This window comes from Triturus cristatus, chromosome 12 (assembly GCF_964204655.1).
Source record: "Triturus cristatus chromosome 12, aTriCri1.1, whole genome shotgun sequence".
Classification (NCBI taxonomy): domain Eukaryota; kingdom Metazoa; phylum Chordata; class Amphibia; order Caudata; family Salamandridae; genus Triturus; species Triturus cristatus.
In genome coordinates, this window is record NC_140595.1 from 452073780 (window position 1) to 452097719 (window position 23940).

General features: G+C 48.6%; 1 protein-coding gene across 1 annotated transcript in view; it reads right to left on the reverse strand.

Annotated features, from left to right (window-relative positions):
* Nucleotides 1-23940, reverse strand: part of SHCBP1 (SHC binding and spindle associated 1) — a 185859-nt gene that overhangs the window by 45145 nt on the left and 116774 nt on the right. Inside the window, exon 9 of the mRNA XM_085637554.1 lies at nt 1518-1649. Coding sequence (XP_085493680.1) covers nt 1518-1649 — 132 coding nt within the window. The remainder of the gene's footprint in view (nt 1-1517; nt 1650-23940) is intronic.

The window sequence follows — 23940 nt, forward strand, 5'->3', positions numbered from 1 at the left end:
TAGGAGAGCACTTTTTATACTTGATGTAATGTGCAAGACAATTGATGTTCCAATAAGAATGCGCAAGGGTGTGTTCATGGGTATGGAGATCACAAGACAGAGGGTCGTAATAGCGCAGGAATGTTTTCTTTTTTTTAGGTCCGGCGTTAGCCTGGACCTTTTTTCTTTTACTAAAACTATGTGTATAGCATAACTTTAGGGGTTTTCAGCCAGACTTCATCCATCAGTTTGTTGTTGTGTCATTCACTTTTTTATTCCAGCCACTTCAGAACGCAACATGGTGCGGTTGGTCAGCCCTCTTAATTAATTGTCTGACTTCACTGTGAGGTATGGAATGCTGCCCTTTCCCAAGGAGCACATCCACACACAAAGTAGTTTCCTTAGGAGCCAGGGGTTACTATGGTAATGAGAACTTTCTGCAGACCAAAACAATTTTTTGTTTTAGCCCAAAAATTTTTTTGTAGATTGGAGAGTGCCCAGCAGCTTTCCTGATAAGGTTTTGCAAAAACCTCGACAGAATGAAACTAGAATTGCCAAAAGGCTGCCGGCAAAATCCAGACCTACAGGCTTTGTCACTGCTTTTTATTTGATGCTGCAGCAGACAGTAGCATTTTTCAAAGAATTAAAAATGTTATACGCTGCAATTTAAGTTGTTCTAAGTGTAGCTTCTTTCAATGTCAGTGTACACACTGGACAATACAATTATGTTGATGAGTTTGCTGATTTTATTTTGATGCATTTTACGTGATCCCAGGGCTTAAATAATCAATTTGTAGAAACCAGAGTTCAAAAACATTTTGTGCTGCAGTAGTTTATTGCCCCAGATGGGAGCCCTTCATTTCCACTGCCACGTTATTAGGGCTCTGACCCACATTCTCAATCTAGTTTAAATTATAAATTGTAGTGTTAGCTGCCAAAACTCACCTTGTCATTCATTAGCCTAATAACTTGCCTGCAGAATTCTTCCCTGCAGTATGAGGTTGCTGTTTCAGGGTAGATGGATGCTCATGGTGATAGAGGGGACATGGAAGAGAGATGAGAAGTGGGGGATGCAGCCAGTAGATTTACCATGAGGCTCCATGATATATGGCTTCTCATTCGTTGCATTCTCAGAGATGTTGGATCAGCACACTTGAACTGACTGCGCTAACACTTTTTTGCAGTAGGAATATTAGCCTACTGAATTAAATCACCAGCTGTAATTTCTGGCTTAATGTGTCGTTTGGCAAGACAGGTGAGTGGGTCAAGTCTTGTTGAAGAGATCTAGATGGAATATAGTCATTGTTACTCAAGTTTCTAAAGCACATAGGTCAAAGGAGACCAGATGACAATTCTAGTGATGCTATGTCAATTACCATTATTGAAACTTAAAAAAATCCTAACTTTTTTGTCATTGGAAGTCTGCAAGTATGGGAGGGCCTGGAAGGTAAAAAAGCCAGATAGTAAATTAAGAGCAATAACTTTGAAATCTCAGGATATCCAAAGCTTGGCCCTTCACCACTGTTTGAGATACTTACTTACGATACCTTCCACTGCGTCATGCTGTACGAACTTCACATTCGAGATTTTTATATTTGCACCTGTACAATCCACAAAATTATCCCCTTTGCCCAATTTCTCAATCACAATGTCATCTGGCAGACCATAACCTATGGAAAATAAAAGACAGGCATATGGTGAAGAAGTTATTTCATTTAATCAGTTTGAACTACTCATTTTTTGTTGTTTTTTTGCAGTCCTACAGACAGCTTCAAAGAGCTGTAAACAACACTCCACAGATTCAACCTATACTCATGATTAGATAGCTTTCTTGGCAATCTCAGATTCCTTTTCGTTGGTGGCTTTCCTCCCTATTCGGCGTTTGTCTCTCCTATGGAGCTTAACTCTTTTATCACCATACAAAAGAGGGGATGTGAGGAATTAGGTGGTCTATCATACCTCCTTTAAGGTCAAATATCTCACAAAAAAAGTATGCCATTTTGATGAAAATAACTTGTCTAAAGTCGCAAAAGTATACCATTTTTATTACAAAAGCGAAACGTTTTTCAGGACGACCCAACCATCACCCACAAAAGTGCCATGCTTCATCATCGGATCGTGTACCAGATCTTTTTAATCATGTATTAGTGAATCACAAAGACAACGGATGGTTGATTTTTTTTTTTGAAGGAGTATGTGAAATGATTAGATTGGGCCAAGTGAGTAAAATAGTCTCTGCATTAACAATATTCTATTATTATTAGTTGCTAGTGGGATCCATGACAAGATTTAAAAGACAGAAGGGACTCGCAGGACATAATTATCCAATGAGTCACAGCAAAACAGTTTACACGTTTCTTAACAAAAAAAGATACATAGTCAGCAGCATTCATCAAGGCTAGAGAAGGGCCCTAATCTAAACCATGATGGACCCGGAATTATGGGTCTCAGCATAGCACATGACGACACAATGCATGTTGTGTCACGTAATGTGGTAGTCATATTGAAAATATAGAAAGTGATGTTTTCATTGCTTTCTATAGTCTAAACAAAGTAGCTCAGGCACTGGCAAAGCTGATTGCGTTGATCGCTGAACATAGGTAAGTGAAACCAATTGACTTTACCAATGCTTCTTCAATAAGGGACTGCAATGCTTCTTAGTTGTGCCTTAACTCTCATATCCAGCCCCAGGTGTCCGCTCAGAGGGTTACAGGTTTAAATGCCTTATCTCAATTCTCTTTGAAAAAACGTGTCGACCCTCAACAAAAAAAATAATAAATCTGTGACTGGTAGGGTGGAAGAGGGACAGAAGAACACGCCATATACCTTCAGTAATGCCTTATCTGGTAGAGACTATCTAGCCGCCGATTCCTTACATTAGAATTTTACCCAAGCATCAGACTGGATCTGGAAAGATTTCGTGAGCAGTACCCCTGCGTGCTGGTGTCGATCGGCTCCGTGTGGCAGTGTCAGAAGTGACGTGTGCTGTGCCTCAATAGGCGCAACCCCAGCGCGCTGACATCAGTTTCTTTTTTAAACTTTCCACGCCACAAATACAGAGCCCCGAAGGACACTGACCACTGATGTGTGAAACTAGGACCCTTAAAGGGAACAACTCTGAATCTGAAATCCGTTTGCAGAGCAGAGAGGATGGGTGGGTTGGTCTGCAGCTAGAGAGTCTCCACCAGATAAGGCCTTACCGAAGATAAGTAACCTGTTCATCTGATAGTCTTCCAGACGCAGATTCCTTTCCTTAAAATAGACACCCAAATAACACCTACCGGAGGTAGGTCTGCAAAACAAATTCACACTAGGTAGTCCTGCAGGACCGAACGGGCAAGGTGCCCGTACTGACGGATCCGACTGTCCAGGCAGTAGTGCTTGGTAAACGTGTGCAGAAATGCCCATGTTGCAGCCTGGCAGATGTCCAGGATCAGAACTCTGTGCGCTAGCATAGTGGTTGCAGCCTTGGCTCTGGTGGATTAAGTACAGAAGCCCTCGGGGGTTGCTTCTAGGCCAGTGCATACAAGACTTTGATGCCGCGCACAATCCATCGTGAGATAGTCTGTCCTCCTCCCCCTCCCCCCTCCCCCCTCCCTCACTATCCCCACAGTTGTATTTATAACCCTTTCAATAACTCTTGTTAGCTGACGAATTTGAAGACTATTAGCCATGGGCCCACAATAAGGTAGTAGGCCCTTCAAAGCATCCCCAAATTGCTATTTGGTGGCTTCAGTCTGATCTTTATCTTTCGTATCAACAATCCTCTTGAATAGGGACAGGGATAGACATCTACATTGCAATCGAGGAGTTTGGTGATAGGTAGACGGGGCCACATATACAGGGGGAAGAAGGAAAGAGATAACATGTACCTGACCATTTCCTCTGGAGTCAAACGTGAGCTTGTGACCCACAAACAAAATATACATGATGGTGCAGAATCAGAGGCGGACTATTTGTCGTATTGAGCTTGAAGGTGAAATTATACTTACTCTCTCCCACCTTCATCTTCCCTGTCCCTATGACACAAAAACTAGCTATCGTATTAACCACTGACACAGGTATCGGCTTATCTTCAGTAAGATTCCGACTTTGGAAGGATTGGAAGTACTCAGAGGTGTTAAACCACTGGAAATCAGCCATTTACATTCGGAACCAGGCATCATTCTTCCCCTTATGGTATGTGTTCACACATGACTTTGAGGAAACTGTCCCTAGAGTCCCTTGTCCTGCTGGTCCTATGGGGGTGAACCCATGGAAGAAGCGTACATATTCATGGGCGGTATGGAAATCAGTGGATGTTATACCCGTAGTGGAGAGATTACATTGGTAGTACACCAGCCGAAACAATTGAAGCCAACCCTCACAGCTGCCAATATGTGACAATGGCAAGGACAACAAATTATCGCGCTTATGAGTGACTGAAGGGAGTAACCCACAAACCCAACAATTAGTTGTATTGGAAACATTATGAGCTTGATTTGTATAAAAACATTATCGGTGTAGGACAATCTATGCGCTTCTTTGTGTGGAGCCAAAGCGACGAAAACGTGTTCAGGGGGAGTCGGCGTTGTACCAACCAAGGAATGTACAGGATATTTTTCCTCTAGAAACCAGGATATTCCAAGTATTGTTATTAGCGTAATCATAACAATTAATATGCAAACTATTTTACTCTTTGTTGGCCAACCCTGCACTAAACGCTGTGGTGCAAAAGCCGGTTCCTCCTCATCAATAGGCCGACCAAACGGATGCATTATGTAGCAGGGAAAGAATTGCAAAAAAACTGTTAATAAAGGCAAGTGTTCCCAGTGTCCATCAGAGTCTCACTGGTACAGGCTCCTATTGTTACACAAACGTTGGCGCTATTGATCACCGGCGGTGAACTTGCTCAGTCCTAAGCTCACGATGAATCCCACGTCGCACAGGATAATGTACCCCCCCTCCTAGGGAGCATGTTCCCTCTATCCGGTCCAATGTCAGAACAGTGCACCAATTTCACAAGACCCTAAACTAACACCGTTGGTACTATAGCAAAGCACACCCTAACTTACAAAGTCCATCCCTGGCTAATCTGACTTCTCTTTTGGTGCACTATTCCTCAGCCGAGGACGCAAATTGTACCGGGTGACTCAGGCACAGAGGGGTCAACAAACAGCGGCTCCTTAAAGGCTCGAATTTCTGAAGGGGTCGCTGCATTTAGCACTTCATCATTCTTTGCATCCGTTTGGGTCCATGTTAGCTTTTCATTGCTGAAGGGGACGAACTGAGGCACCTTCTCACACTCAGTGTCCCCATGCCATCCCTCACCCACTGATCATAGGGCAAGGGTAAGGGTATACTGAGGCAGTGACTGGCGTGGCCAGGAGGACCTGTTCAGGTCCTTTCCAGCAGGGCTCCAAGCTCTTCTTCAGCTGGAAGTTTTGTGACTAATATGTAGTCCCCAGGACGAATATCCTTTCCGGGCCCTTCTGATGTGGGTGAAAGGGACTTGTGGACCGGTTGGTGAATAGAACGCACATTTTCAATTAACTGGCATAGATAGTCTGTCAACAATGGATACTCAATATCTGAGAACCTACGAGGGCGCAGGACGCCCAAGACATTTGCCGCGCGTCCAAACACGACCTCGTAGGGTGACAACCCTGTTCTAGAATGTGCTGTTCTTGTTGAAAAACGCTAATGGTAAAGCATCTGGCCATTGTAGCCCTGTTGTCTCCTGAATCTTTGCCAACTTCAGTTTGAGAGTACCATTGTACTTCTCAACCAAACCTGCTGACTGTGGGTGATTTGCAGCATGAAATTCTGTTTTATGTGCAAACCATCACAAATTGACTGAATGACCTTGGCATTAAAGGGACTTCCGTTATCGCTACAGATCAAACGGGGCAAGCCGAAACGAGTGAAGAACTCCTTCAGGAGTTCCTTTGCAGGTGCAATGGAACTATTGTCTTTAGTGGGGTAAGCCTCAACCCATTTACTGAATGCACAAACAACCACCAACACGTACTTCAAATTATTAACCCTCTCTAACTCAATATAGTCCATCTGGAGGACTACAAAAGGGAAAGAGGGTGGTGCAAAATTACTGGGTGATGTAGGGGTACCTTTCCCAGGATTGTGCATCATGCACACCATGCAGTACTTCACTAAATGTGCAGCAGTTTTCGTGATGTTATCATTCTGCCATACAGGGTCTAACAACTTGCAAATACCCTTAGCACTGATAAGGGCTGGGCCATGAGCCATTGTGACCACAGGGAGAACACACGCATCTAGCAACATCCATCTCTGCTTCCCTGACTTGTCAATCCAACATCCCTCATCGTTCAATTGTACTGTACTTTCTTGCCACACTTCTAATTCCTCTACGGTGGCTTCACTTTGTATCTCCTTCACTTTCTCAAGTGTATCCTCAAACATGGTGACCTCGGGCACCCACCTAGCAAGACTTGCTATAAACATTCTTTTCATTCTAGTCCGGGCTGGCTTTCTGATCTGCAAAAGCGTTCCCTTTACCTACACCGCTAGTTACTTTCCTATGGGAGCTACACTTTACTATTGCCAATTTCTTAGGGAGGGTCAAAGCGGACAAAAGCCTATATATAATATGACTGTGCTGGATCTTTGCGCCATGGGAAGTAAGGAACCCTCTCTCTACCCAGAATTGCCCAAAATTATGGGCGACTCCAAAGGCGTACTGGTTGTCACGATAAATATTGACAACCAGTCCCTCACTCAACTTTCAGGCTTGAATAAGGGCAACAAGCTCTGCAGCTTGGGCTGACTGATAGGGAACTTGTGATGTCTCAACCACCGTACGCAGCGTAGTAATAGCGTATGCAGCAGTTGTAAGGCCATCTGGTAATTTAAAGCCAGAGCCATCGACACATAGTTCCCCTTGAGGGTCAGATAAGGGAACATCAGTCAGGTCTACCCGTCCTTTCGTCTCTGCTTCCGTTCCGGAGATACATTCATGCGTGTCAATCTCCTCATTCTCAGAAGCTGGGTTCAGAGTGGCACATCGTTTAATCGTAATGTGTTTGGCGAACAGCGTTAGCTCATAACCTGTCAGACGTGCAGTGGTGAGGTGCTGTGTCTTTGCCTTATTCAAAAGTGTATTCACAGCATGGGGTACCATGACTGTAAGGTCAGTATCAAGTACAAGTCCAGCCGATTGTCTTATTTTTTTTTTTTTTTTTTCAAAAACCTTTATTAAGAGGCAAAGGTACACAGCAGAGAGCCTACAACCCTTATGGGCCGGCCGCGGTAATTAACTTGCATATGTCTCGAAGCACACAGCCCATATGCCGTCAGCCCGGAGGTACGGCGGCGTTGAAGGATACCGGTGTACCAAGGTGTAGCTAGTATGTGGCAAATCTAGTGTCCTTCAGAATGTCCACCAAGATATGGGCAGAGTGCCCCAAGTTGCATTATAGTGCCAAACAATCGAACTAACAAACTCAACAAACTCCCCCCCCCTCCCTCCCCTTAGCTACCGGTCCACACCACACTTGTCTCCCATGTCCAAGGCTCGGGGCTGCAGCCGCCACCCCCCTCCCAACACCCTAACCGCACCAGCAGGATACTAGACATCTCCGGGTTCTCCCTGCACGATGGCGGGTGGTTCACAAATGCCGCCCCTGAAATCGTTCCACTTGGTCCATACCTCAACCCATTTACTAGGGCACCCTCTCGCAACATACACAGTTCTTTCCTGCAGCATGCACCAGTCCATATCATTGGTCCAATCTGATAGTTTTGGCGGAACAGCGCTTCCCCAGAGCCTAGCTATGTTCCTCTTCGCAACCATTTGGCCAAGTGTGACCCAGAGCCTCCCTTTTGGCGGCAGGTCGGTTGGTTCCCATATATTAAGGATGCATCTTTTAGCCTCAGGGCGAATCTCCACCTCCCACACCTCCTCCATACACCGCACCACTCTTCTCCAGTACCTCAGAATCTTCGGGCAGCCCCACAGTATGTGGAAAAACGTTCCTGTGTACCCACAACCCCTCCTGCAGCGTGCTGTGTCCGCCCTCCCCCATCATGTGCAGTCTCGTGCAAGAGATGTAAACTCTATGTAGGATCTTCAGCTGAATGAGCCGCAATCGGGCCGATATCGCGACTTCCCGTGGGGAGGCCAGGGCGTAGAGCCACTCCTCGTCATCTATCTCCAACCCTTCCGCGACCCATTTTGCTTTTAGGGGGAGAAGCACATCTGGGGGGTTATTGATAAGTTTTTTGTAGGTGAGGGAGATGGCGTGTTCCGCGAGATGCCCGTCCAGCAGCCTATCTTCGAGGGGGGAGGCGGGCGGCAGCTTGGCCTCCGGTGGGATATTGGCCTGCAGGGAGTGACTTATCTGCAAGTACCTATAGTGTTCAGTATCTGCCAGCTCGTATGCTTCTTTCATTTGGGCAAAAGTGCGGACCCCCGTAGGCCCCCAGATGTCTTTGATCTGGGAGATGCCAATCAGGTCCCAGTTACGGAACCCCTTGGTGCGCCTGAGATTGCCAAGTGCTTCGGAGGCCCAGAGTGGCGTGGCCATCGTGAGGACGCCATACCAGCCGAGTTTCTTCTGTGCGATATGCCATATCTGCACCGAGTGGAGCGTCGGACCGGTGAGTCCGCGCGCCCCTCTTTTAGAATAGAGTGCGATGTCATAATTCCCGCCGGGAAGCAACCACCTATCCATACCATACGCTGGGTCGTTCCCGTCCCCGTAGGTCCCTTGGTTAATCGCGGACAGGTGAGCCGCCCAATAGTATTTACGGATGTCGGGGAGAGCTATTCCGCCATCGTACCACCCCAGCGTGAGCTTAGCCAGCGAGATACGCGGCGTCCCGGCCCAGAGGAGGGTGCGTACTGCGGTCTCGATCGCCAGAAAGTAGCCGTTCGGGACCAGGTCTGGGTAGTTTTGCAGCGCGTAGAGAAAGCGCGGGAGCGATAACATCTTAAAAAGCGCTGCTCGGCCCAGCAATGACAGTGGGAGGTTTTGCCAGGATTTCGCCTCCCTCTGGAGCCGGAGCAGCGGCGGTCTGAGGTTGTGCTCGTACAGCAGGGTCTTATTGGTGGTGACATACACTCCGAGATATTTAAACCCATCCTTTGCCACCCGAATAGGACAGGAGGCAGGGAGTCTGGGAGGGTCCCCGTGCAAGACGTAGAGGTGCGATTTAGCCCAGTTAACTCTGAACCCTGAGTTGCGACCAAAGCTAGCCAGTATGTCCAGCGCCGCTATCATGGAGCTACGCGGCTTAGAGAGGTAAAGAAGTATGTCATCAGCATACAGTGATATTTTATCCTCCCACCCCTCCGCCCATGCTATGCCCTGCACGGTGGCAACCTGTCTTATCCAGGCCGCAAGCGGCTCCAGCGAGAGGGCGAAAAGAAGTGGCGAAAGGGGGCAGCCATGTCGAGTCCCTCTGGCTAGCGCGAAGACTTCTGACACCTTGTTGTTTACCAGCACCTGCGCCAGGGGTTCCGCGTACAATAAGCGCACCCACTCGATGAAGCGAGGCCCGAAACCCAACTTTCGTAAGACTGCGAACATATACGGCCATTCCAAGGTGTCGAAGGCCATGGTGGCATCCAGTGAGACTACCACCGCGTCCTCCTGAAGCCTATGACATTGCCCTAGCACCCCGTGGAGTCTCCTGATATTTAGGGCCGTGTTTCGGCGAGGCATGAACCCCGATTGGTCGGGGTGTATTAGTGAGGCTAGCACCGGCCTGAGCCTATTGGCCAACGTTTTCGCCAGTATTTTGGGCTCAGCGTTGAGGAGCGAAATGGGCCTGTATGAGGAACATAAGTCTTTAGGTTTTCCCTCTTTCGGAAGCGCTACAATGGTCGCTATGCGCTGATCCCGGGGCAGCAGCCCCATTTCCCTGCTACGGTCGAACATGGATTTAAGGTGCTTACTAAGGACGTCTGGCTGGAGCTTGTAGAGCTCAATGGGAATTCCGTTTGGACCGAGTGCCTTGCCCGGGCGGAGGTCCCCAATCGCCCGCTGTAGCTCCGCCTCAGTGAGAGGGCTATCCAAAGCTCCCCGGTCTGCGTCCGAGAGAGTGGGCAGACGTATGTCAACCAGGAGGTCAATAGAGTCCTCCTCTGGCCGGTCCGATTCCCGCCTATAGACCTGCTGATAGTGAGCAGCAAACTGTTGTACTATCTCCCGCGGCTCCGTAATCACTCTCCCGTCTTCAGCGCGCAGCTCAGGCACTACCCGACCGGCACATTGCTTCCGCTCAAGCCAAGCAATGAGTTTCCCCGCTTTATCGCCTTGGTCATAGATCCTGCCAATTTTGTGCCGCATCACCACCTGGGCTTCGTGGGTCGCCAGCGCTCTGTATTCCTCAGCCTTAAGCTGTAGCTTGTGCCGAACCTCCCGGTCCCCGCTAGCCGATGCCTCCCTTTCCAGTTCTTCCAGTTGCGCCTCTAATGTCATGACCTGCTGGGTTCGGTCCCTCCGTCGAGCCGCTATGGCCGACAGCGCCTCACCTCGCGCCACGGGTTTAAATGCCTCCCACAGGGTGACCGGGGAGTCCACCGACCCCTCATTCTCTGTGAAGTAACGCGATATGGAGGTGGAAACGTGTTTCCTAGTAACCTCATGTTTCAGGTGCCAGGCATTTATTGGTGCAATGCAGCCCTCTCGCCTACTTCCGAACACAATGTGGGCAAGGACCGGCGAATGGTCAGAGATGTCGCGAGGGAGGAGTACAGCCTCCAGCACCTCCATCTCATGTTGCAGCAGGGTAAGGATGTGGTCAAGCCGCGAGAAGGAGTGATGTGCCCCAGAGAAAAAACTAAATTGATTTTCGGTGGGGTGGAGCATGCGCCATATGTCAGTAAGTCCAAAGGACTCTAGAAAGTCCGCCATCCACCTCTGCCCCTGTGGCAGTTCTCTAGGGGGCTGCCTGTCGCGCGATCCCGATACTACTGCATTAAAGTCCCCTCCTAGCACCAGCTGCCCCTCAGGAAGCGAAAGGAGAAATGCGCCCAGGTCTGCAAAGGCCCCGGTCTGGAGGCCCGGGGGGACATAGACAGAGTAGATTGAGCGTCCGGCCCTCCCAACGCCCCGACACCGCCGTGAAGCGCCCCTGCGGATCAGTCTTGGTGAGGTCTATGTGAAGAGGCAGCGAGCGGCGTAAGAGGACCCCCACTCCCCTCGACCCCGTGGTGAAACCTGAGTGCGCCGCTAGCGCGTAGCCGTATCTGTTTAAGGCCTGACAAACATTCCCCAGCAAATGCGTTTCTTGCAATAGCACCACATCTGGCTGGTGTCGTTTGAGAAATTGTAATACTATAGTACGTTTTAGTCTATCCCCCAATCCATTGACATTCCAGCTGAGGATCTTCAAACTTTTTTCCCATCTCTTAGCCATTGTATCGTCTCAAAAAGGTGCCAAGTCCCACCACCCCGGCATCATAGGTGTCGACAAAATTTTTGTGACCGTACCAACTCCCCAACTCCCCCCCCTCCCTGGGTCCCCCCCAACATGGCAAGACAAGTAATGTACAACGAGGCCAGGAAACCAGTCCAGCCACCCCCTCCCGTGTCTGACCCCAATATCCCTACCCCCTCCTGCAAAAACAAACCCCCCCTCCCTGCCCCCTGCTCCGTGGGTTCCGAACTACCCACCACCCCAATTAGCAGAGCGCCTGTCGCCCAACCCTGCCCCGGTGAACCCACCGGGAAACTGTACTTGGGAAGTTCGTGGGCCAGCCCCTCCTGGCCGCCCGTCCGTGGTGTTCCAGTTCGTTCAGTCCCCGAGGCCTGGTGCCAAACGGAACTGGAGCCGGCCCCCAAAGGACTTGCAACCACAGCGCCCCAGGGCCAATTAATCTCAAAGTGAGGGCACATATGTTATACGTTACTGTCCGATGCCTTCATGTTGTCAGGTGTCTTGGCTTCGACGCGGCGTTCCGTCTCCCAGCGAGTCCCAACGGGGACTGTTCGACCTGGAACGCCAGGACCGCTGACTCAGCTCGCCACCCTCCGGGCGTCCTGCCGCCGACTCTCGATCTGTGGCTGGAGGGCCCGCGTTGCGCCACCGCTCATTTTCGCACCGTGAACCCTGAGCCGCCTCTCCGGCATCCAGCCATTCCTGTACAGCCTCCGGTGAGTTGAAGAAGAGGGAGCGGCCGTCAGCGATAATTTTCAGTTTGGCGGGAAAGAACATCATGTATTTGATGCCACGATCTCGCAGCGCCGCCTTGACCCCCTGGAAGGAGCGCCTCTCCCGCTGGACCTGGAGCGTGAAGTCAGGAAAGAATCGGACCGTTGCCCCTTCGTACTTTAGATCGCCCTGTTGTCTCGCCGCCTGGAGGATTGCGTCCCGGTCGCGAAAGTTCAGGATTTTCGCTATGATCGTCCGTGGCATAGCCCCAGGCTTGGGTCGTGGGACAGGGGCTCTATGTGCCCTCTCGATCGTGAAGAACTTAGAGAGACGTTTGGGTTTCAGGTGCCTGAGGATCAGGTCCTCAAGAAAGAGCTCCATACAGTCCCCTTCAAGCCCCTCCGCCACACCAACGACGCAGACATTGCTTCTCCGGGCCCTACCTTCCTGATCGTCCAGGCGCAGGGCCATCAGGCGGTGTTGGTGCACTAGCTCATTTACCCGACCCTCGAGCCTCTTCTCAGAGTCCTGCAGTGCCTTGATGTCGACTTCATTGGCTTTGGAGCGGTCCGAGGTTTTCCCAAGGTCGGTGCGGAGCAGATTCACTTCAATAGTGATTTTGTCCATCTTTGTTTCGAGCGTTGTGCCCAGGGTTTGAATAGCGGCCATGATGGACTGCAAGGACGGTTCCGCCGGGCCTGCGGCCTCCTTCGTGGCCCCTTCCGTCTGGGGCGGCACCCTGGCCACCGTGTACTGGTCAAGTTTGTTGGCCTGAGTCGCGGCGCCGCCCTTGGGCCTCATGGTGGCCCCCTGGTAAGTACCAGCGTCCTCCGGTGTGTCCCTGGCTCTCTCAAGGCCAATGTGGAAGGGGGCCTTCGTCGCACTCCGGTAGATTCGCGATTGGGCGCGGCCGCGACGCCCCACTCACCGGCTCCCAGGCGGCAACCGTCCCCGGCCGCAATCAGCAGCCTCCACCCGGCGTCTGTGCTGGGTAGGCCTCGGCAACAGCCCCGACCGGGCCCTGTCACCCCGCTCCTGCGGCTGGATATGGCGCCCTCTCCGCACCAGCCTCGATCTCGGTGTCGTGTCCCTCACTACTGCTGGTCGCCGGATCAATCGCCGCACACGCGGCCGCGTCCCTCCGCGCCGGCGCCCCTCCGCTCAGGTCACCAAGCAGGCCGCGCGCCGGGGCCTCGAGTCTCGCCCTCGGCCGTCGCGGAGCTCCAAGGCCGATGCGTCCTGCTGCCGCCGTCCGTCGCGGCCGATCTCCCGGGCGGTGCGGTTCTTTCCGGCTGTCGCCGAGCGGCTCTCTGGGGGCACCAGATCAAGGGGATCCGGGGGGAAGCTCAGGGCGCTCCCCTCCGTGCGGATTATGGCCGGATTTCAAAGAACACCAACGGCCCCGGCGGAGCTCCGGGATCAAGCGGCCATTTCCCAAGGCGCCTGGCCACGCCCCCCCGATTGTCTTATTGAGACAGCCACAGCCTCAACCGCTCTTAGACAGCTCTGGAGGGCTCGTACAACAGGATCAAGCCCAGCAGAGAAATAAGCACACGACGTTGCTTATCTACAAATTTTTGTGTTAAAACAGAAAGCGCGCAACCATCTCATGGACGTACAACACAAACTTCTTAGCATAGTTGGGGGTACCGAGTATTGGAGCCAAACAAATTGTAGCTTTCAATTGCTCAAAAGACTGCTGACATTTAAGCATCCAGGGCAGGAGTTCATGCACATCTTTTCATGTTAGAGCAAGCAGGAGCTTAATTAACAGCGAATAGCTAGGTATCCACAGCCTACAATAGCAAGTGATACCTATGAAAGGGCGCACATCTTTGAGTTTGCGGAACGGGCATTTAAACAATGGTACGGATGTCCTCCGGGTCAATCTCCTAGCCTCCTTCGACAGTGGGTGACCTAAAAAGGCGATCTCCTTTCGACAATACTGAAATTTGGAAAGGGATACTTTATGGGCATGCGGAGCTAAATGTAACAACAATTTAACTGTGCTGTCTCTGCAACCTTGTCCTGTATCAGAGGTGATGAGCAATTTATCGACATACTGAAGCAATACAATACTTGTAGGGAGCAACAAGAAATCCAGCTGACCTTTCAATGCCTGACTATAGATACTCTGACTCTCTGTATAGCCTTGAGGAGTGCAGCAGATTCTAAAGCTTCAACCAGCTAGGGTGACCCCAAACTGATACCGGCTGTCAGAATGAATGGGAATACTGAAGAACACGTTTTTCAAATCAATGACAGAAAAGAATGTAGCAGAAGACGGAATCATTGTCAAAAGAGTGGTAATGTCAGGAACCACCAGAAATTGGAGAATCACTATTTTATTAACTTCACGCAAGTCAATCACAAAGTGATAAACATCTGCCTGGTCATCAGAGGAACCCAAAAGTGTCCGTTTGAGAATGGGAAGAATAGGGCTATAACAAACATTAGCAGTCGTCTCCTCAACCACTCCTTTTTCAATCAAGTCCTGTACAATTTGCAATAAGGCTCGCTCACCTGCCTGCGGTATTTTATACAGAGGGATGAGAGGTAAAATAGCATTGTCTTTAACTTGGATCGAAACTGGCGATATCTGTAACATTCCCACATTTGTGTCACCTGTCGCCCAGAGAGTGGGCGGAACATCTTTAAACTCCACAGGAAGAGGTGCAGCTTTGGACAAGCACTTCGTAGCGCGTACTACATGCAGACCCACTTTCACGTCAACACCTGTCGGGGAGCAATAAATCGTAGCATGCAATTTTTTCACCAAGTCAAAACCCATCAAATTCTCTCAAAAATCATACGTTAACAAGAATGGCGAATCCACAGTGAAAAGACCAATAGTCAACGCAAGGGGTTTTGAAATGGGGCTCACAACCGGTACACCAGAAAAACCCAACGAAACATTATTATGGCCAGATAGAGCCGCCCCAGGGACCAAGGAACGAGAAATAGAACTGTTTGTTGCACCTGTATCGACCAAAAACTGCTTAGCTGAGCCATGCACATCTGCATTAACATACGGACCGCGTTGATCTACAGGTATCAGGACTGATCCTCACTCTGTCCTAGCTGTAAGACATTCCTGTTACTTCATCCATATCAAAATCATCATGATAATACTGACCGCCCCAAGAGTCACTGAAATAGTTCTGACCAGAACAACCCTGCGCGGCCACAGCATTCGGAGCTCTGTCCTGACCACCAGCTCCTCAACCCTGTCCACGAGAACCTCGACCTCTTGGAACCATCACCTTCTGCAAAAGCACAGGAGACTTACGCCAGTGTCCCTCCTCTTTACAATACGCACACTGATTCTGCACTAAAGGTGTGGTATTTTGCGGCCTGCTAGAGCGTGGAAGCTGTCGGGCCGAACCACCACGTCCTCTACCATTCCCCCTAGAAGCCTGCTGCAACACCTTCATCTTTAAATCCTTGTTTCTTCTCCGTCCTCTCCTTATCCTCATTTTCCCTATGTTTGTAATACTGCGTCATATTCAAAATAACAGAAGTGGTAGGATGTGGACCAGGTGCTCTCAGAAGACTGCAATCTCAGGAAGCAAATTGGAAACAAATCTATTGACAAACAATCGAAAACCACCTTTGATCGACAAATCCTGTCAACTATAGTCCAGAAACACATCTTCAAACCGAGTGAAAAAAATCAGACATACTCATCTTTCTTCTGACAAGCCGATAACTTGCCCCAATCAACTTTTCTCAGAGGAATAAGAGAATGCATATACTTAATGATACGGCCGGGCAAAGCAAGTATCACCACTCTAGGCTTATTACCTGGCTTCCGTTCCTGATCCCATACTTTAATTTGATCCCAGGTACCACCCAACTTCACAGCATGATCCTGTGTGTGTGTACTTGTCTCCAAATATCAACCGGAACTAGTAAGCCAAAGAACATTTCAAGACCAACAAGTGTCATCACTGTTGAAGAGGCAGCTTCGCTCAATTCTTTATAATAAGCAGTGGGATTCTTCCTAGGATCAGGTTTCGGAGTCCTAAGAGACAAGACTTCACTCCTTTTCCAAGGAGTATAAACCCATTGTTCTTGGAAAAGGGCCGTTGATCCTAGTCTTTTAACAACATTGCGCTGATCCCTTAGCTCTGGTATTTCAGGGTGATAGATAGGATGAACATCCAGCATTGGGAACGGAGATACCGGGGTGGGGCTCTTCTCAAGCAGTCTACCCCGATAAGCAACCAACGTTGCAACATTACCAAAAACTTGACCAGGCGCCATATCATAAAAATATGCATGATCCTTAATATCATATTGAATCTGCGGTGCTGCATCGCTGAGACACTGCTCCCAAAGACCGATCAAAGTAGCAGACATATGCTTAAGGACATGCTGTTGTACAAAGGGCTCATAATCTTTCATCACACTCAACACATCTTTCACACCATAAATGGGGTTTTGGGCCCACTGCACAGCCTGATTAGCCACTACCTTTTTCTCTGCATCTCCTATTTCAGATCGCACATAAGGACCCATGTGCTCTCTAAATTTCGTCCAGTCTCTATCCTCAGATCCCTGTACTGGTGTCCCACTACTCTGTAATGTCAGGGGAGGAAAGAACACAGTGGGAGTAGCAACAGAAGTAACAGGCACGAACGCCGCTGCTGGCTGCATCGCAGGTGTAAGAGTTGGCGAAAAGGACGCCGAAGCAATAGGTGTGGCAGGAGTACTATCAGTCATAGTTGCCACAGACGGCGAGGACAAAGCAGTCCGATCAACAGTGACAGAAGAAGAAACAGCAGAGACAGAAGAACCAGGCAGCTGGGGCTGTGAGGGAAGAGCGGGATATATCTTCTGTGGAACATATGGGGGTCGAGAATCTAACATTTGTTCCACAAATGTTTCATTTTCTTCTTGTGTCACATAAGATTTATCTATATTCAATCGAAACCTCCTATCTTCACGTTCAATCCCTAGCTCTTGCTTCTCTCTATCATGCCCTACAGCTTTCTGAGTCAATGTTCGCATTCACCCCTTTCGGGCCTCTTTCTCTGCTTTCATTCACCTCTGTTTAGCCTCCTCTTGCCACGTTTGAAGAGAATCAAACAGACTGCCTACTTTGCCTTGTAAACTATTTTTCCTGTAAAAACCCAATTTTTTGTTCATCAAAAGTGCTTGTCAGCCGCCACTGCAACTCGCCATTGTCCATCGTATATTTGTGCCATAACGTACTTAGCATAATAGGGCCAAGGCAATGCTTTACATACATCTCAAAGTTCAGAGTGCCTTCTTCCAGTCGAGCATCAGCAAAACAACAACAAGAAACCAAGAACCGGCTAATTCCAGGCATTTTCAAAAGTGAGCCAAATTAGTCATGTTGCCTGGCAAAGTGTTCACAAACACTTTGTACCAAAATCGCTCCTCAGACCGTGCCACATACAAACCAAAATGGTACCATATCCACGAAGAACCAAACAAACTCACCTGGTGCACACAGGTCAAACAAATTTATTCTGCACTGCAGACTCTTCGGACCAAACAGTCAGGTCCAAGGGTTTCGCCGTTCAGGAGTCCAGTCGTAATGACCGCTGGGCGAGGCACCGACCGGCCAGATAGACGTGTCAGCTGCGAGTTCAGGAACTCTCTCATGCAGGGATCTCTGGTCCGCCCGTTCAACCAGACGGTGGCCTTGACTTATCCACCAGTCCTCAGGAGGGGATGGGCCACTCGCCCGATGGAGTCCCTGTTCGGGCGCCAACTAAAGGAAGTGACCCGATTAGGGCCACCCGGGTCACTTGCGACGACCTCTCAGCCTTCCATACAAATGAAGTCGGTCAGACAGTAGAGAATACAAACCAAGTATATTTATTCAGATACACTCGAGCGGAGCCCAGTTGGCCCAGTCCGTGGATTGCTGCAGAGGGACTGACATCAGCAAACATGGTGATACATTATGTACGATTCAGAACCAATGAAGGCACGTCTAGACTGGAAATTTCCAGTTGGAGGCAGCTACACAAAAAAAGTACAGAAGGATGAGTTTTGATCCAGAGATAGGGCACACACTATGTCTATGCCAAGATTGTTCTGCCTGTGCCCACCGCTGGACTAGTTGGAGCAGGTCTCTATCTAGTGGGAAAGGTATGCGCTAATAAGAACAGTGTATTCATTAGTACAGAAAGGCCCGACCTTGGAGAAACTAAAAATATCAAAGCTGCGTTTTAGCAGAATGATTTTTATTAGGGTTTGAGTCAAGTTAGCTTTTGAAAAATACAGTTTTCTACTCATATGTTGTCTTTTTTTATTCAGCCCTAGCATGTTTCCCAACAGGAGAGGTGTGGTGCAGCGGCCAGGGCAGCTGACTTTGGAGCACAGGGTTCACAGTTCGATCCCCGGCTCCGGCGGCAGCTCAGCACCGTGTGACTCTGGGCAATAGCTCACTCAATTTCCACGACGGCCTTGAGACCCGTAAGGGTGAGTAGTTCGCACTTTACAAATACAGATTTACATTTACATCTTCATTGCTTCATGTTGCTCGCGTGAACGTGTCACTCATTGTCGTTTCACTGAAATTATGAAATGTCACACCTAGCAGTCTCAATCCCTCTATTTCACCCCACTCCTCACTCATCCTGCATACCCACTCTCACCCATTCTTCTCTTTTCTCTAGTTCTCGTACTCTTATCTCCGGTTCCCCTCGCCAGTCATCCTTTATGCTGTAAATGCCCACTTACAAGGGCAGCAGTGACAGCTGTGTAGCGGCGCAGTTTAATATAACGGGTCTGTTTGAAAATAAAGCTTGCACGGCTAATGACCGTCATATGTCCCTGCTCTGTATGTTAATGAAGCTTCGAAAACCCTTTCATTATACAAGTGCCAGAAGGACAGAATTGGTCGATGGAAGGTACCAAAACCACTTGATTTTACGCCCTTGCATCCCTAGACTGCTTTCTGTGTAGAGATAAAAATCACCATGGTTTGAAAAATGATACTTCTCATGTAGTGGCTTATTTCACAAAAGCAGAAAGCTAAAAAACCAGTAAAGAAATGGTATGTTTTTGGTGCCAAGGTATGTAGAATAAGGCGCGCAGCTAAGAAAACCAAAGAAATAGGACACTGAACAGCAGGAAATTGAACTATCAGCCTCATTTCCATCAAGTCTTTGACAAGACAAAAGATAAAGAACGCAGCTTAAGCAGTTTGTGAACAGCTGCAGGAGCCCCGAGATGAAATATGGCCTGGCGCATTCATTATACTGCAAGCTTTATCGCGAGCTCGAGGTTATTTGGTAAACAGTTAACAGGGACCTGCCTACGCAGCTGTAATGCGTGGGAGAAATAAAAGCAAAGAGCAAACGAAAACTCGGACAAAATGCTGCATAGACGCAAGACATTTAAGAAAATGCAAAAACTGGCTGGTAAAAGTGAATAGGTACATAATATTAACATATGCATTATATTTTAAGTACTCTGTAAACGCTAGCAACATCGATTCAATTCTCGCTGACCTTACAGCTGCAACGACAGCTTCAATTACGAGCTCTCAGTTCATTGCCTCGATTTTCCAAAATCCAGTGACCCCCACTGCGCTCTGCACCTCGTTCAGCGCCGAGTGGCTCTACTCAGGAGTGTGCTTGCATGCCTACTAGTCTGCTCTCGTAAAAGCTCGGTTTCCTCGGTGCAGTGGTGCATGCATCTCCTAACATACTGCAATCACAAAACCAATAAAGGTAAATTACAGATACGATCCTTCAATTCCCGGCAGGCTGCGAGAATCCAATGCAGTGTAAATGTGTAGGCTGCAATTCCTCGCCTCAAACGTGCATTTTCAATAGGGTCGGCCCCCTGATGCTTTAAGGAGGTTACAATGTAAATGATCACATTTCTCCATATTAGCATCACCAATGACCAACTTATCTCTAGAATGGAATTGTGCATCACGCCTTGTGTGACGCAATAATATGACTCGCTAGCAAACTAATGCTAACCAGTGTAAAACTCTACAGAGCTCATGTTTCCACTGTGCGGGGCTAAATCAGGGATGTCATGCTTGGGTCACTGGAGGCACCCCAATGCACGGATAGAAAGAGGCCGCCCTTTAAAATGTAGCTGAGACAGATAGGAGGGAACATACCACACGCTCACTTCTTGGGCAAAGCGCAGTCTTGAATGCCCAAAGGAGACAGACGCGCTCTTGTCCAATACCGCTGCATCCTTTAGGAGCAGGTGAAGATGGCACCCGTGTTACCCATTTCCAGTCCACATCTCCTCAGTTTCCCTGCGCCTCCAGTGCCTGCAGTGATCATGTCTGAGCACCACAGATGGTGCATGCAAATAGACAGCTGCTGCATTGTGGTTGTAACGAGCATCCCCACCATGCCAAACAAATGATTTGCATAAAACACATCACTGCCCTAGAATTACACTGTTAGGCACTATATGCATGCTCATCAATGAGACTGCAGCACCATTTTGCAAGAAGAGAACCGAGATTCAGAAATAAGCCTGTTCACCCGCTCGTCACCTCCACACATCTTATGGGGTATGTATTTTATTTAGTTTTTGTGTTTTATAGTGCTGTTATTTCCAAGTAGGTGGCAAAGCACTGGAGAACAAAGGGACAATTGGAATAAAAGAAACTGACCACAACATTTACAGGAGGTGTGTATGGGGGGGGGGTATGTGTAATATAAAGGAATGCAAGAGATACAAGCTTTTATCGCACGCAGCAGTACAAGAATACAACATGGGGCGGATATATACACTAGTGGACATTGTCATATTCCAAAGGTAGCCTTGAGTGGCATTTGCATGATTCTACATGGGAAAAACAGTAAGATATGTATAGGATACATGCATCTGTAGTAAGCAGTCTTCCAAAAGGGAACAAAGAATATGCTTAAGAGAGGACAGAGCAGTGGCAATAGTGAAGACTAAGAGGATATGGTCAGAACAAGAGAAGAAGAATAACAATTGCAGGAGGTTGTAAAATATATCGATTGTTGTAGTAAAGCACACCCATACAAACATTAAGTTTAAGAAACAGATCTGTGAACTCGTGAGCAGCTGCTCCTGTAGTGTTCTTCAAACTGCGCCCAGGTTTATGTATGCTGCAAAATGGGTTTCGCTCATTTAATCCCCCTTGATTTTTCACTATTGACTACCCTATTTTTGGACTTTTACTGTGAGTAAGCCTCACTACCAGAGTCTCACTCATCACTGTAAATGGACGAAGACCGCTAACCACTAGTTTCTGTATTTTAAGATAAGGCCACAGTTGCACAGCTAGGATTAGAGACTGTAGGTTAGTTACAAATGAGAACACAAATGTGGACATGTATGAGACTACAGTCTTGCAGAGACTTGTATATGCACACAGGTAGCCTGTCGCAGAAGTGAACCTTCAAGGACTGATACGGACTTTGGTTAGGCCTTTTAATGAGAGTGGGCATTCATAGTGTAGGTCTGTAGTGCTAACTGAAGGTCTGGGGTGCTTTACCTGTATTACTTTGCTGTTCAGCAGGGGATCACAGGTCTCTCCACACAGTGGAACCACTAACAGTGATTGACCCATTTCCCAGGAAAGGAAGAGGAGAAGAGGAAATCTGCATCTCGTAATTAGATTGTCACACTGCACATAGTTTTGAAAAGCCCAGGCCCTCAGAAACAAAGTAGGAGGGCCAGACCTCTGGAGCTTAACAGAAGAGAGGTCCACCTTTGAAGTTTTGATGTGAAGGGGTCAGGCCGCTGTGTTAGCGAGGGACAGAGCTGAAGCTCTCAGGGAATCTCTTTCAAAAGACAACTGGAAGTCACCATTTTGGAATGTCCCAGAATACTGTGGTAGAGTGGCAAAGAGCAGCCAGGCTTTAATAGAGGAAGATGTGTTAAGCATTTCAGAATTCCAACATCGACGATAAGTAACTGACAGGACTCAAAAGAAAGCCACCACCAATTTATAACAAGCATTTGCAATGCAATAGATCTTGCATTTGCGAGGGTTTCAGCTATTGGCATTGTAAATAACAATGGGGCTCATTATGATCATGGGCGGATCGCCACCGCCGCGCGGCGGTGGCGATCCGTCCGCCAAATGACCCTTCTCCACCCCGCCATATTAGTATGGCAAGGGGCACCGCGGCAGACGGAAAGACCGTCCGCCGCTTTTCCATTGGTCGGATTGCCGGCCGGGTGGAAAATGAATAGGTAATGGTGGTGGTGCCTGGCAGGCACCGCCATCCATATTAGGATGCATGCCTTTCCATGGTGGAGACACCGCCATGGAAAGGCATGCAGGAAATAACCGTGGGGGCCCGTTGCGGGCCCCCAGGGGGGTGGAGGGTGTGGGTGGCTGCACTGGGGGGTAACCATGGTACCCCATCATTGCCATGCACAAGGTGGCAGGCACCGCGCGGTGCCTGTCATGTTGTGCATGGCAATGCACAACATCGGCATGAACATTGCAGCGGGTGCTGCTTACAGCACCGCCCGCCGCAATGTTAATGTCGAGGATGCGCCCCTCCAGTGTGGTGGGCGCATTCTAATTTGCATGGCGGGACCGCCGCAACTTCGGCGGTCGGACCCGTGCTCTGTTGCGGTGGCGGGCAGACAAAGTCCGCCTGCCATTGTAATAGGCCACAATGTCTTATTTATGTGCTTGTTTTTAAAACAGATAAATTAAAAGCATTGACATTTCAATGCCAATAGCTCAAACTCTCAAAAACGCGAGACCCATTGCATTGCAAATGCTTGTTCTAAATACAATCGTACACACCTCCTACCTGAGACTAATTAAGGAATTAGGGAGCGCTCTGTACGGCCTTAAAACACACCCCCATACATCAGATCATCCTCCTGCCAGGACAAATGAGGAAGAGGTAGGTAAAGTCGCCGGGGGCCAATCGATGACAAGTGAGTTACCAACTTGGAGAGATGCTGTTTCTCTCTCATTGCACTATGTGCTTCATTACGCAATGTATATCTTACTGCCACACACCATAATGCAGGTCCTAACTACATGGGACGGAACATTATTTTACCCAACGCGACCCGCCCTCGTCCACTTGCGACTTTGATGATATAATTGACAATTGTATTCCAGTCACATAAATATGGCGCAGTCCACACAGACTATGAAAATAGTTTGTCACCATAATGTAATGCGCGTCAGCTACCAAGAGCACCTCTGTGGTCGCACATGAAATTACACCTCTGCACGGATCCATTGTAAAGCACTATTCGCTCGTCTATCTGCGAATCAGCGCACAATTACATGAATGTAGCCTTCCCCTGTGTTGTGCACAGCAGGTGCCCTCTCTGATGCAAAGTGAGGTGGTGTTGGGTTACACTTGACCACAACTGTCAAACCCGCAATAAGCCGGACTCGCATAGAAGTCTATCGAAACTCAAACATTGACTCAAACATGCCCATCTGCCGGTGCCTCATCACCCTAGCCAGCCAAGCGCAGATTGGGAGAGGGTAAAACAAGTTTGGCAAACGCATAGCCAAGCAAGTGTCATATCTCTTTATCAAACATGTCTGTGTCAACTCAACTGCTTTTATTCTCGTCCATTTCACAATTTCCGCCTTTCATCATCACACAGACACTTGAAAATAAATTCTCATGTACACACACATGTATATATATATATATATATATATACATACACACACACACACACACATATATATACACATGTATATATAAAATTAATAAAAAGTGAGCGCGGTGTCCCTAGCAGGCGCCGCGCCATTGAAGTAATAAAAAAAAACACAGTTTAGAGCGCATAGCGCTGCAGCATCGCGCTTTGCGGCCGAATGACAAAAAGAAAGTGCCCATCAACTAACTGAAGGAGACT